The 16,698-nt window shown below is 25.6% G+C and overlaps 1 protein-coding gene across 5 annotated transcripts in view; it reads left to right on the forward strand.

The window, feature by feature from the left end:
- The first annotated feature begins 7,920 nt into the window (after positions 1–7,920).
- LOC135927242 (protein phosphatase 1 regulatory subunit 12A-like) overlaps positions 7,921–16,698 on the forward strand; it is a 51,484-nt gene continuing 42,706 nt past the window's right edge. For 3 of the 5 annotated variants that reach the window (XM_065463196.1, XM_065463194.1, XM_065463195.1), the window contains exon 1: positions 7,921–8,284. In XM_065463196.1, the coding sequence (XP_065319268.1) occupies positions 8,030–8,284 (255 nt within the window). In that variant the 5' untranslated portion in view covers positions 7,921–8,029. The remainder of the gene's footprint in view (positions 8,285–16,698) is intronic. The other 2 variants (XM_065463197.1, XM_065463198.1) reach the window with 1 other exon arrangement.

Below are 16,698 nucleotides of genomic sequence, written 5' to 3' on the forward strand. Positions count from 1 at the left end.
AATGCAGATTTTTATTTTAAAAAACTTATTTAAATTAGCAAAGATACATATTGTCACTATTATGAATTCAATTTTGTTTTTTTTATCCAAATTGCAAATTTTTACTTTAAAACTTTATTTACATTAGCATAAAGAAATTTTTTTTTTACCTTGTGTGTTTTATATATCGAATAATTTTTATAATTTATTCATAATTCCAAAAAAAATTTTTTATTTTTTATATTTATCGGGATATGCACAATATAATGAGAATTTTTTATATATCATTGTGAGTTATCATTCAAAACGGGGCACCATGTTATATAGGTGATAACAGTGGTGAAAGATAACGGTGGAGATTTTAATTTATAATAATTTTATTCTAAAACTAAAATGATACTAAAAATATATGTAAAATAAGGTATATATATATATATATATATGTATTATAAAAAAAACAATTTAAACGAAATACATAGTTAAAGGCTATAATAACAATTTAAGTTAAATAAAAGTCAATAAAACAAACCCATTATATATTTAAGTATAATACTATTTTCAAATATAATTTATTATAAATTATTGTAAATATAATAGTAAATCAGGAATTATAAATTAGGCAGGAAAGATTACTAATTTAGATATAATTAATTTTAGGAATCTGAATGGTGGCTTAGAATGACTTAAATAGAATTCTTCTATTGAGTCATCTTTTTTGGGCAGAGCATCACAAACTCCTTAAACTAAAAAATCGAAGAAAAAAAAATAAAGGTTTTTTTAATTGAATTTTTTTTTGAATTTGCTCAAGCAAGATTTTTGATCAAATTTTGTTCAAAATTCCAAATCTTTTATTATATAAAAATCGTTGTAAATTTTTTGAACATTCATGATAAAATAATAAATTTTTTTAAAAAATATTCATTTTTTTTTATTTTCAAAGTTTTTACTAAAAATTTAGGCCTTAATGATCTTCAAATGTTCATTGAAGAATTTTCCAAATAAACTCGTGTTTTGGGAGAGGAAAGTTTACCGGATTTTATATAAAATGGAGGGAGTGGTAAGATAAAAAAATGTAATAATCAGGGAAATCAACTTGTTTGGTGCTGATGTTAGAGAAAAGGGGTATTCATAGAAAATTCCTACCCAAAAGACAACATCTTAAAAGCTTTCTTGCTGGGGAAGGTGCAAGAAGAGCGTTTTTGCAGTAAAACAGTAGAGGAAAACAGGTGTAGAGAAAAGTAACTTTACATCACAGGCTGATACGACAACAAGATTCCCTTCATTGTTTATATTACCAGTTTGGTTTCTAGAAATTCATGAGTAGACACCTCAAATGATTTTCATATTGCTTAGAATATAACTGTCCCGGTAACCATCAGGCTGTTCCATTTTTTTCTCTTAAGAGATATGGATAAGGCAATTACTTCATCGGAGCACTTTATCTATATTATCTCGATATGTTGGGCTTAACCGGATTGTCTTGGAAAGTTGGTGGAGTAAAAATTAAGTTTATTAATCAAAGCGATAAAGCTGAATAAGTGATTGGATGCCTAAGCTACCATTTTTTTGTTAAATGTGCTATACGTTCCGTGGCTCTCACATATGAGATCATCACATGTGTATTAGAAAATTTAGTGTACATTAGATGTTATTTTGACTATCATAGACTGCAACCCCTAAAAGGTAAAATGGATCCAAGATAGTTGTGCCAATGCCTTGAGTTAATGTTGAAACTAAGTTGAAGCAGAGGGGTTAGCTTTGTAGAATCTTTAAATAACAAGAAAATTCGAAGATGAAAGTTTGAATAAAATGTGATCTATGAAAATGGTTAGAAGTTATTGGTAGAGATTGTGAAGATAAAGCATTTTATATTTTTTAATAATAAAGAATATATTTTGATATTTGATAGTTGTCAATCACTTTCATTTGTTATGTAATGAAAATATTAAAATAAAGTGAGCTGTTTATTAGGTTAATGCAATAAGAATAACTAAATGTTTTTATATGGCGGAGAAAAGGCAAATATAAAATATTATCTAAATCATTTTTGTTCCATTGATAAGATGGTTAAGCTATTTAGAAATAGATCTTTTACTCATTACTTACTTAATGCACTTGGGTCAAAATCTTATAACAAATCAATATTCTATTCAGCGTCTACCAGGAAGGGGGGGGGGGGGGTAAGTACAGTTTGTTCCCAATTTTTTAAGAGATAGTAGACGCATATGGGAGTGGAGAGGCTAGGGGTAGGATAATAATATATTGCTATAAAATATTATTTAATACTTATATTATAGACCTACCAAATCCATATGTTGCATACAATCTTTTTCGTTATTTTTCAAATATAACTTATTTCTGGATAATTTTCTGCTAGATATTCTATCAGTATACTCATATTTAAGCGTAATAAAATGTTATAGTATGAGAGTTTTTTTAAAATATATTTAATTCATTGTTTCTAAAATATAACCCTTCAAACATTTACAATTTTGTGATAGTTTTATCTAAAATTTAATAATGCAAGGGTTAGTCTACTTCTTTATTGGTAGGGGCGGTGTGCAGCAGTACTAAGACGATATAAATTATTAAAATAATATAATATGTGGGCAATTGTGAATCTGAAACTTCTTTAGTATTTCTTATATTATAAATGACTCTACAAGTGTCGAAAGAGGGATAGCAGTAGAGCGTGTTTATGAGACTGATGCGAGTAACACCTTTAATAAAAAATAAATTAGTAGATATCTAGTTATTATTCTTGTAAAAGAATTTTTGGTATGCTTTTTGAAGGGGTTTTCAAGGGTATTGGAGTTTCTTAATGTTTTATGAATAAACTAATTATATTCAATTGTTATCATAATTATAGTAGTTTTATTAAAAAATAAAGTTCTTCCAGTTAAAACTATTAAAAAATTATAAAACTTTATGTGATTATGATATACTATATTTGTTATAGTCAAATCATGTAATCACTTAATATGATTATCTAAAATATTATAAGATAATTGTGTGAATTGATTTAAAATCTTTATAAAGAGGAGCTCAAAATATGCCATATTATAACTTATTTATGAGCTGAATAATGTATCGTTTAGCGATGTCACTCAAGCGATGAGTAATTCAAATCATGTTAAATTATTCAGTTACGATATCGTCTAGTGCTGATTTAGTCATCGTTTTAGTTATAACGCTTCGTGGTTATTATAAACGAGATGCAAGTTTGATCGTAGCACAATCCAGCAAATAATTTAAGATAAATTTTAATTAATATAATATTTTATTATGATTAATTTAGATGTACTAAAAGTAATTTTTTGTTTGATTTTCATTGACTTGGGTTCAGCGTCTACATGACAGGATTTTCACTGGATGCAAACCCCCTTCAAAAACCTTTGCCTACCCCCCTAAAAATTATCATTATTTTCACCTATTTATATATTATTGATTCTTTTCAAAGAATTTACAAAGGATAACTTAAATTAATCTATCTCTACTACCAACTATCGATATTTTGTGAATATAACGAATTTATATTTTAGATAATAAATTCAATTAAAACCTCCATTTTTACAATGAATTAATTATTATGGCATTATGAGCTTGCTAAAATATCTAAAAAACAACGTGTAAGATTGTTTGCAATATATAGATTTGGTCGATGAATTAATAATACTATAATAAAAGTATTAATTTTTACAGCAATAAATTTTATCATATTTCATCTCACAATTTAAAAGATAACCCCCCAAAAAATTTATCCTACTCCTATTAGAGCAGCTTACCCCCTACCCCCTCAAAAAAATCGGATGCAAACTGTTCCTATCCCTCCCGCTCATGTAGACGCTGCTTGGGTTTAAAAGAGGTTAATAGAATTAAAATATTCTCTAATGGTTTTCTACTAACTCTAATACTTGAAAGCATGCGCGTACGCAAGAATTTGGTGTGGGGGAGGGGGGGGATTAAAAATTTTTAAAATAAAATCATTGTTATTTAAAAATATCAAGCATAAATTTTTTTAGGACTAATAACTATTTCTAATACAGAATTTTAAATTAATGTGAATTATAAAAAATAAATATATAAACCGGCGGCATATAAAAAACTATAATATAAATGTGAATTATAAAATGTTAAGTAAATATAACCAGCATATAAATCAGAAATCACTATAAAATAAATGATCCAAAATAGAAATTTAAATTTGAGCCTTTAAAATTTATATATAAAGTATAAAAATTTAAATGTTGGAAATATAAATTATTACACAAGTTTCTTAGGAATAATTGTATTTTGTATGTAATAACTTAAAAAGTATTCATGAAAAAATATAATTAAAATATTAATTCGCACATAAAATAATTAAGAAGCATATTATAAATTTATATGTAAAATCCAATCTTCATTGAGATTGTGTTTATTGTTCAATTATCTCATCTGTGCTTGGCGTCAAATGCCTATGAATATTCAAAAGGGCCAAACCATTCAATATATTTTCAGAAGTTTAACTCCTTAGGTATGTTTTTATTCTTCTTAAAGAAGGGAATGTTCTCTCATTAGTTGCAGTACTAATGTGAAGTATTGTTAATACATATAATTTATTATACATTGGGAAAATAATCTTAAAAATGTTTGAAATGATACAAAGCATTCATAGCATTTTTTGGGACTATATCAACCATAGTTAATCTTTTATATAGTTGGCATTCAGCTAATAAGGCATCATAAGATACTTTAACATCTTCATGAAAAAAATCTGATAAATATTTTATTTTTTTTCTATAACTATCTGAAAAGGTTGGTAAGTCTTTTGTGGAAGTAATATCTGCAGACTGCTAAGTGCTGCCTGATGAATTAAAACCCGTTCTATTTGGGTTATAAATGTATCTAAGAGAGGGATAAAGACATTTATTTTATAATACTCTTCTACAGACCCTATATTAATGTTAGGACGATGAGCTTGCCTCGCTGCAAGTCAAGGGAGCAAATGTTAATCTCATATAGATCTGCTTATGACTCAAAAATAACATATAAAATATGAAATTCTTCAACAACATTAGCCCTAATTTCCCTGAGTTCTAATAAAATGCTCTCCGATATTAAATCAAGTCAATGTTATGTTTTTAAAAATACATAAAATAGTTTAATAATATATAAATGAGAAAAAAAGTAAGTATTGAAACCAATGATATGCTTGCTTCTGAGGATATATCTCCTTCAAGTGTGATTTTTCAGTAAGAGCATAATAATCAACTTTTCTAACTCTATAAAAGTTGTTTTGATCTCTTTGGACAAGCTTTTTGCAATGTCTTTCTCCTTGTTGGACAAGGAGTTTCAGAAATAATTCTGTTTACAGAATCTCCTAATGCTTGAAATTTTACAAGACCACGAAAATTACCTTCATTATAATTATTATTGAAATTCAAGCTTCCTGAATCCAAATGACCATGTAATTCTGGCTATGACGAAATTCGGAAACGTTGATAGTTGTAGTGATTAGCTATCAAATAAGAAGATAAATATCTAAATCAATCCTGATCATGTGGTTTTTCAAAGATGGAGTGATGGCTGGTGTTATGAATTTTATATATTAATTATTAAGATGTTGTTATCGGAATATATATGATTAATATTATTTGTATAAATGTTTATTTGATTGTAATAAGGAATTAAATGAATCCTAGTGATATATATTTATATGCTACAATAGTTAGCGCAATACCTCTTTATATAATCTTACTCAGGTAACAAATGTGGAATAAGATTGCCAGTTTGATTAGATTAAGAGATAACAAGATATTTGTGTAAGTTGCATATGCTAAGACTAGCTTCTATATAAATTCCGCACAGTATCTTTAAGAGCTGGGGGGGGGGGTGTAGCTGCAGTTGCCTCCAATTATTTTAAGGGGTAGAGGGTAAGCATTTAAGGGAGGCGGGAAAAATTTATTGTGGGTGATCTATTAAATTTTCAAAGGAAAAAGAGTAAAATATATTATTATGAAAATTAGTTAATACTTTTATGATGAACCGATTATAATACAAAAATATCGCTAACATCGACCAATTCTATACATTGCATACAATTGTTTTCAAATAAAAATATATCTGGATAATTTATTGCTATCTTTTTTAAATGTAATATAAAAGGGTTAGACATTCTATCGGCATACTCATATTCATGCCAATCAATTTACTTTAAAAATGCATTCATTTTTAATTTAATTTGTGTGAAAAAAATAACTCTTAAACACATTTTTTTTTATAGTTGGTAGTAGAGTAATTAATTTTAGTCTAAGATATATGAAAACATAGTTACTAGCAGAGTTGTACATTTGCTCAAAATAAAAAGATCTTCAAAGATCGATCGTAAAATTTGAAGATCTTTTAATTTTTAAAAATTTTGTGTAACGATCTTCAAAGATCTTCATGATATTTATTTTTTTACCCCTTTATTAAAAGCCCAGATGTTTTTCAATTTTATTAATATAATATTTCTTTTATGTTTTATACCTCTCCTCCTGCCTTGATGAAAATTGAAAAAAATCTGGGCTTTTAATAAAGGGGTAAAAAAATAAATATCATGAAGATTTTTGAAGATCGTTACACAAAATTTTTTAAAAATAAAAGATCTTCAAATTTTACGATCTTCAAAGATCTTGCTCAAATTTTTGAGCTAGATCTCGCTCAAAAATCTTCAAAGAAGATCTTTTGTACAACTCTGGTTACTAGTGTTGTTAAACGGCTCGATTTGAGTTGATTTTCAAAAAGGTTAGTTAGTTATTTTATTCAGAAAAATATTATGCAAGCCGAAAACTTTGCTCGAAGATGGTACAAGGATTTGGCCTGTTGAAATTACGTGGCTTAGGCTATAGTTTTTTGGCTAAAATATTGGGTTAGCCATTTTTAAAAATCGGCTCAAATCTAACCGTTTAACACTCTAGTAGTACCATTATAATTAAAAACATGTATTCATTAATGTGGGATTAGGAGGGTAGGTAAAGATTTATGATGAAAAGGGGGAGTAGGTGTAAATATCCTCTCATGTGGACGTTCTGCTTAATTTTGAAGGGGTTAGGGAATTAAAGAATTGGAGTAGAGGAAATTAAGGAAAATTTTAGGTATATTACCTCTACTTTCTCTCTCTCATACAGACATTGGTTAATGCTCAGCGGAGTTTGTAGATGATAGCACTTATATGAAGAAAATATATAAATAAAAGTGCATCAATTATTTTTAACTGGTAGCCCTCCCCCCTCAATAATAGATACCTTCCTCCTTTGAAAGCTAATCGTTAACCCCGCTCCCTCCCTCTGCATGAAGTCTCTCGGGTGACAAGGAGTCCTCTTGTATTCCTTTGTTTTCTTTTATATATATTGGATTATGTTTCTTTAGAAATAAAATAATATACGATTTTATAAAATATTACACGAATATCCCTTAATATACTAAAATTGAATTGATCTTTTAAGTCAAAATTTTTGTAAAACTATGTAAACTTTTTAACTTTAGAAACTTTCAATAAATTATAAAACCAAAATTTCCATATTAAAATTTTCAATTATGTTTAAATAACATTTTGAATGTAACGAAAATAACTTTATTGATTTTTATTTGGAAGTATTGTTAGGGCATTTTGTCTCTCTCTGTATGGGTGACTTTGCATTATACAGGAAAGTGGAGGGGGACTTGACTGACTCTTACCACAAACTATATAAGATATTTTTAAGTCCCCTTTTGAAGTCCTTTGGTCGGATTGCATTTTAAGTTTAATTATGGATATATCCATTCTTGAAAAAATTTTTCTCAAAATGTCAATTATAGTCATTATTTTAAAAATTTATTCACTTGTAATTCTTTTTTTGTGGATAATGATTTAATTCTTAAATATTAACTTTTAATGATCTTTATACCTACTGGAATAAAAATATAAAAATGATTTTTTTTTAAATAGCATGCTTTTATGAATTCCAATAGAACGGCACAGTGTGATATAATAATCATATTATATTGAATGTTATAAATATTCTATAAATAAATTCTATAATTGAAGATGAAAATGCACGATGAAAATTCCGGGCCTAAATTTACTGCCATGAAAAGGGGTGAACAAATTAAAAGATGGGAAGATTCAGACATTAACAAAGAGTCATCCCAAAGCCGGCAAGCAAATAAAATAAGGTTTTTAGATTCCACAATATTCTTAGCAGCTTGCTCAGCAGGAGATGTAGAAGAAGTTAAAAAATTACTTAAACGAGGAGTTGACATAAATACACCTAACATTGATGGCTTAACTGCTTTGCATCAGGTTTAAAATTTTTTTATTTAGATTTACTCTTAAAATATATAGCCTACTTAAATTATCTACATAATTATGTGAATCAAAGGTTTCCCTAAGGGTCAGTGGGGGTGGGGGGTTTCCCAAAGCTCAAAAATGCAGATTCACCTGAAGTAGAGGCATTATAATAAACTCAATTTTTCTTTGCATTAGAAGAATATATCCAAATTATTTAATTATACTAGTAAAGTGAATATTGATTTAGTTTACAAAAATACAAAATGTTAAGGGTAACTCATTAGCACTTGCACAAATGAATAAACATTTGTCTTTACGAAAAAAATATATCAGTACAACTTTATACATAGGAATATTACACCAAAAACCAAATACTGAAAAAAATAATATAAAATTGTCTTAAAATATTTCTTTGATTTCTAACATTTATATTTGAATTCTGTAACAGGCAGATTTTTAGCCTGGGCAAGTATAGGTGGGAAACATTGAGCAGGTTAGCTTGCATGTTATATTTAAAATAATAAGAAGTGGACTGGTGAATTTATATTTTTCTGACAAAGGAACAGAACGGATTTATATTTACTAATCATTATTTTTATCAAATATAAAAATATAATAATATTTTTAACTTTAAATAAAAATTCATTAAAATAAAAAAAAGAAAGAATTCCAACCAATAAAATAATTTTTACATTAGGTGGGTGGGTTAATTAAATTTTTTAGATTAAATGGTGGGCATGTAAATTTTAGAAAAAATAGCAGGCAGGCAATTAGGTTAAAATTTTAAAAATGATGGATGGTGGACATTTGTGTTAGACAGACCTTAAATCTATATATTAGAAATTAGGCCCTCTTTTTCCAATAAACAATTTTTATAAATTTATATAAATTTTAAATGCTCATCAGCACTCAATTATTTTATAGTGATTGATATAGTTACATAAATTAACTTCACTTTTAGCTAATACGTAAAAATAAAAATTTGAAATAAAAATTTTTACACAAAAATTTTAGATGTTCAATAATGATTCCAAAATGAAATTTTATATTTTCCCCACATAATTGCTAAATTTTTTATTATAAATTATTTTATATATTGCCTTAGTCGTGAAATTATTTTTTCCTAATAATAATAAACACCTCCTATCATTCATATTGGTTAAAATTAAAGGTGATATATTTCAATTGTATTTCTGTAAATATTTATTATAAGATAAATTTTGATGCAATTTTATAAATATTAATAGCCTTTTGCAAAAATATTAATATAATTAAAATAATTATCATTTAATTATTTTATAAATTATGTGATCAGAATTAGTGATCTACATTGTGCCTAATTTTTCAGCCCAGCTTAGCCTGAAATTTTTTTTAAAAAAATTTATACTGCCTAGACCGATCCCAAAGAAATTTTTTTTTATTCCCTAAAAGCCCAAAAATTTAATTATTTTATTGTAAAAAATATTAGCACCTTGTTTCTTGCAAGAGTTTTAAAATATATCAATTTATTTTAAAAAATCCCTGGCTCTAATTTTTTTTTAAAAAAAGATTTAGGCCCAATCCTGCCCAAACCAAAATTATTATTTTAAAATAGACTCAGACCAGGCATGGGCTAAGCCTTGATTCACAGATCTTTAGTCAGAATACATAAAATTTATAAATGGGAAATAAATTGAAAATAATGATATAATCAAGTAATCAATTTTTAAATATTATTATGAATAAAAATCATGATTTTTGCTAACCCTATCAATTTTATAAGTTTTTTTTGTAATATTAAAAATTATCCTTCCCCAAAGCAAATTCATGGCAAACACACTTACAGGAGAGACCTTTTGGATGCCCCCCCCCCATCCAATCATAAATTATATTTGACAACAAGCTGGCTTTTTGCAGGCCTTTGATTGGGTTACCATTTTTTAAAAATAATTTTAGTTTTAGACTTTTTTTTCAAAGTTACTTTTTAAAAATTTTGCTTATAATATACTACACTGGCAGGGTTTCTAGGTAAAACTTATTCGAATATGATAGATCTTCATATAGTAATTACGGATTTATTTTAATATTAATTATCATTTTGAAATTTATACAAATTAGTTAATATGTTATAGCTGTTAACCCATCCTTTTGCTGGTCATCAGATAACGAAATATAAGAGATAGAGGATTCAATAGAAAGAGAGGGAGATGAATTTCTTGATTTTAAAATATATTTCATTTATATAAAAATTTTCCGAAAAAATATGATAGAAATGGTAATTAAGTTGAGTGTGGTAAATTTCAAATTTTTTAAGATTGTTATATTCCACTAGCTAATGGTAGACCTGGCAATCCTGATGCTTAATAGGCATATCCAGGATATTGTTAAGGGAGGGGAAGACTATCATACTTGTTTTCTCCATAATTTTGTAGGTCTTTAGGTCCACTTACCAGACTTTTGGATATATTTTACATTTTAAAAAATAATTTTGGATTTTTACTTTTTTTTTATTATAATAAAAATGCTTATTTTCATGATAATTTTGATATAATAGTTATTATTTAAAAAATTTTTTTAACTTTTACTTATTTTATTATCAAATTATTGTTTATATAATGATATATTGTATTCATTTTTTTTCTTAACTTTAGTGCTGGGGAAGGGGATGTAGAGGGAGTTTCTTATTAGGCGAAATCGATATTTTATTATAACAAATTTTCGAAGGGGGTGGCGTCATCACGTCTCTTTTCTCTTTTGACATATTGTATTCCTTCTCTGCGAGAGGATGTGTGGAATAAAGGTGAATATTTTTTTATATCTTAAAATGATAATTATATAAATTTGCCAAGGGGCAGAAATTTCTGGCCCCTCATGATTATGCCTATATTAGACGATTTGGAGAATTTATAAATTATTTTACTATAACTTACATTATCATTCTTGATTAAATCTAATTAGTTTATATAAATATTTAACCATATAGATATAACAAACATATATATATATATTTGTTAAATCAATCATTTAAAATGTTATATAGCTTTGGAAAGTCCAAGATCTTTTGCCAATATTATTATAATTGCTTTATTGAACTAAATTGATTTTTTAAAAAATATATTTTGCCAATATTTCTAAATATATTTTCTATAAAACCAATATGTATAATTTAAAACATCTTGATTAATTTTAAATTAATTTAATGTCAAGACTTTTAATTAATAACTATAAAAATTTAATTGAATCATAGTTAATATATAAAAAAAAATATATCAATTTTACTGATACAAAACAGATATGTAAAATATTTCTTTCTTTTTTTTATCAAAAATTATATATTTTTATGTTTTAAAAAACATATTCCTTTTATTTTTAAATCTCTATTATATAATAAACTCAACATATGATATTTATTTTTTCTTTTTTTTATGATTTAATATTAATTTATTCAAATTTTATAAATCATAATATTTTTTAAATAATAGGAAAAGAAATAATAGCAATAATATCTTCTAAACTTAATTAGTTTTATTTTTACTTTTTTTAAAATTACTTTTTCATCTCTATCTCTATATCTCACTCTTATTTATGATTTCTTTTTCATTAGTTATATATATATATGTAATAATATCTTTGATATAAGGTCACATTTATCACTTAACCTATTTTTATAATATTTTTATAATATTTTTATAATAAATATATTAGAAATAATTTATATTTTTTTCTTATCATTTATATATTGTTTTTAATCACTTATTTTAATATATAAATATTTCTCAACAAGATTTTTGATTTATTTTATTTTATGCACAATAAATAGTTAACACATTGTTTATTAAATTTATATGAATCTTTTTTTTTCGTAAAATTTAAGAGTTTTTATAATGAGACTTTAATTATTCAAATTTGACATGCTATGTATTAGAAGGATGCGCCTATTGTTGTTAAACGGCTAAATTAAAAAAATTACGGGTAGGCCAATATTTTAGCCAAAAATATTATATAAGCCTTGAGATTTCGCTAATAGATGTCAAAACCTTTCTGCCTTCTATGAGCAAATTATCCAGGCTACCGGATTTTTTTTGGCTAAAATATTGATATACTATTTTTTTTATAAATCGAACCGTTTGATAAACAGATACTTTGTCTAATATCTCTACCTACTCATTTAAAACCAGAATCATATTTTGCAAAAGATGCCGGTTTTCTAAATATTTTTTTAAAAAGGGTTCTGTAGATTTTTTTTCCCTGTTCCTACAGTTTCGATTCTAAACTCATTAATATAACTATTTTTATAAAAAAAATTCCACTAGATTACCTTATTACAGAAATTGATTTGACTTAATTTTAATTTTAAGTTTATTTTTCTTTTTACCTATCGTCTCCTAAGAATTAGGTTATTCCATATCCACTTTTTGTTTTTACATAAATCGATATTTTATAATTATACTATTCTATCTACATAAAAAAGCAGAAATCTCTACAAAATTATAGCCAGTATGAGGCTTTACCATCATATTGAGAATAATAGGTAACCTATTTTTTTTTAATTACTCTCCTGGTAAATTACAAAGAGTGGAGATGGAATAATCTAATTGTCAGGCAGCGACATATATATATATATTTATATTACAATAATAAATTATAGCGGCATCATCATCCGGTGATATAGGTAAAAATGTAAAGTATTAAATAATTGACCTTGTTAGTTGTGCTTATTTTTTTTGTAGAATATATATAAAGAAAGTCTCTTGTAATGCATTATTTAAAATATAATCGTTAAAATAGAGAATTTGAAAGAAGCTGGGATTAAGATATAATTAATTTGCTAAAACTTTTTATAACTTGGAAAGGGAAGGGGGATCACCCATTACAATCAGCTGATTCATGAGCTCCTCCAAGGCTAAATATATTTTTAATATAGATTCGAAATAATGTTATTATCTTGCTAGTTACATTTTCGCAAAAAAAGAATTGTTGAGAAAGTAACTACCTTCATTTTAAATATTTATATGTAGGGGAGACCGGGGTAAAACGATAGGCATTTTGCATATTTACCATAAAAATTTTAAACAAGAGTCAAACACAACAAATTATAGATCAATGTGTAGCCCCATCTCTCTTCTACAAGATAAAAAAAAGTGTAGCCCTCTACCTATAATATTTTAGGAGCTATGATTAGTTATGTAAAACTACTCATTTTCGCCATTTTACCCTGGGTACAGGGTAAAATGGATAAGCACTAGGGTAAAGTGGTTAAAATAATATTTGACACATATTTATTGTTTTATTTAACAAATATTATAAATTTAAGATTTTTTTATGATTTTTATTTAAAAACTAATCGATACAATAAGGACATGTAAAATAATTATCATAATTAGCACATTTAGAATGTGCCCATTCAAGGCACATTGTACATTTTAGCCATTCATCGCCCTCGCGACTATTTTTATAGTTTTTATTACAAATAACACATAAACAATTATTTTTTGATATCTTTTTTTTTCTCTGAATTAATAATTTTTTTTAAGGTGTAGATGTTAATATTTCTGAATTCTTTTTTTTAGATATTTTATCCGATGAAATATTGAATAATTTTGGAATAGGTATTATAGATGAAGGATTGAATACTTTATTATAATTTTTTGAGCATGATGGTAACATATCATGATAAGGTTCATCATTATCATCTGGAACATTTTCGTTCAATAATATAGATAAATCACTATCATTATTTTGAGTCACTGTAAGATTTTGAGTCACTCTAATATTTTCATCATTATTTTCAAATTCAATATTTGAGTTAGCATTTGAATTATTACAGCAGATATAATCTTGTTCTGTAAATATATTTGGGTTTAAAGGAAATATGTCACATGCTAAGAATCCATTTAATATATTATTTGATGTCACTGCCCTTGGTATTTCATTTTTTAACACTCCTGGAATATCATAAATCTGAAATTGTTGCCCCACATGATTTTTAGATTGAGCATTATTAAAATTAAGAAATACAATATAATTTCAATTGAGCATTTTTATTAAAGTTACCAAATTAATAATATTTAGATTGAGCATTATTAAAATTATGAAATTCAATATAATTTCAATTGAGCATTTTTATTAAAGTTACCAAATTAATATTGATATTTAGATTGAGCATTATTAAAATTATGAAATACAATATAATTTCAATTGAGCATTTTTATTAAAGTTACCAAATTAATATTGATATTTTAAATTGAGTTATTAAAATTATGAAATACAATATAATACAAACAATATAATTTAATTACTTGTTTAGGCGTTAATCCCATAAATGACCTACTTGCTTCTAATATGTAGTCACACAATCTAGATTCTTCTTCATTTGTAAATATTTGTTTATGATGATCTGAACTTTTAATACCAATTTTACATCTCCTTCTCAACGTTGTATAAGGTATGTTAAATTTTTTAGCAGACAAATTTAATGAAGTATTATTTGTTATTTTATATTTTATGGCTTCATTTATTATATTTACATCTCTGTATATGGTTTTTCTTTTATAATTTCTCATTATTTGATTGGTACAATAAAAATTATAATAAATGAATTAATGAAAAATTAATGTGAATAATTTTATATTTTAACCGTTTTACCCATAACAGCTTTACCCCTAGGTGACATATATTATAAATATCGTTATTGCGTGACTTCTAATATAGCTAAAGATGTCAGATAAATTTTATTTTATAGCTAATACATTAAGGAACATGTGTGGCAAATTTTGAATCCTGAGGATATGTAAATTTTACTAAAAGCAAAATATACTAGAGAATGATTTTTATATTTTTTGGGTAAAAAACAGTTTTTTGACAAAATATATAAAACCAGGTAAGTTTTTTAAAAGATGAACATAGGTAAGAAATTAGATATAAAAATACATCTTCACACCAAATTTAAGGTCTTTATACTCAATGGTTAAAAAGTTATTCGCGTTAACATTGTTACCCCGTCAATCGCTTTACCCCGGTCTCCCCTATATTATATCTCATTCATTAGCTTTATCCGATGATTTCCCAAAATTTAAAATAGTTTTTATTAAATATAATAATGTCTCATTTACACCTAGCGTTTCAATAGAACGTTTGCTTAGTCTAAATGAGCCTATTTTTTGGATAGCACTCATTTTAGACACCAATTATGAAAATGATTAATTTGTCAAAGGCAAATAAAAATTTTATTAAGCCCAACTTTTTTTTGAAGAATACATATATGATGTTGTGTTATTTATATATATTTTTTTAAGGTGCTAATAAATTTTTTATTGTCATTATTATTTCATTTTTTCATTGCAAATAAATATTACATTGTCATATAGTGTTGTTATATCGCATAACTTTAGCCCACTCCAATAAAGCCAAGCTATTAGCCTAAAAAAAGACTGAAACCTAAGTTGAACCTAAACTTAAATATTGGAACTAATTCTTTAGGATAAAAACTATACAGAGTCATTTGGAATTAACACTCGTAAATTTATTATTTTGTATAATAAAAAAAATTTATATTAAAAATGATGAGTTATACAAAATAATTTATAAGTAACTTGCAATGTAACGAATTACATTTTAAGTATGCAACTAGTAACTGTAACTAGTTACTTTTTAAAAGTAACTGTTAACAATACTAATTCTATCAATGTTTAAATTTAAAATTTTCGCCATGGTTCTAATCCAATGGGAATTTTTTTTTAATGAAGCCATGCTTGATTTTGAAGTGTCATGTAGTATTAGCAATTATGATTAAGCCAAAGTTCGTTAAAATTTAAAATTTACCATAATATCAAAATGTCAATTAATAACTTCTTATTTGTATAATCGCAAAAAAATATTTTTGGAACTTTTTTACTTAAAAATAAAGAGTGATATAGGAGAAATGATTGTGCGCGCAAATTGAGCGTTTGCGTTTTAACGCATACCTTGTTTAAATTGACGCTGCCTTTTTATTAAAAATTGAAAATTTTAACTATTATCGACATTTTTAATTTTTCTCCATTTTAGATAAGTAAGTTTTTTTTTTGACATTTTATATAATTTTACAACAAACCTTTTTACGTTTTTTTATATGGTTGCTAACGTCAAACGATAATTTTACCAATTAGCGATGCCATTTGAAATGCATTATTTGCGTTTTAAAACGCTCAATTTGTGCCCGCTATAATACACTTCTTATATTTCTATCTATACTAATTTCGTATCGTGAATAATTTTCATTTTTTTTTCATCTGCTTTAAAATTTCAAAATTATTTCGATGAAACAAATGTAGACAAGAAGGAAATAACATGGAAAACTTTTAATTCATAGAAATAAAAATGGGGAAAAAGAATTGTCATGTTTCTAAAATATTAGTTTTTAAATGATAGTTGAGAAATTTTTTTATAATGTCGTTTTCTGAACAAAG

The sequence above is a fragment of the Gordionus sp. m RMFG-2023 genome, chromosome 3, assembly GCF_954871325.1.
Source record: "Gordionus sp. m RMFG-2023 chromosome 3, tfGorSpeb1-WG-v2, whole genome shotgun sequence".
Lineage (NCBI taxonomy): Eukaryota > Metazoa > Nematomorpha > Gordioida > Chordodea > Parachordodidae > Gordionus > Gordionus sp. m RMFG-2023.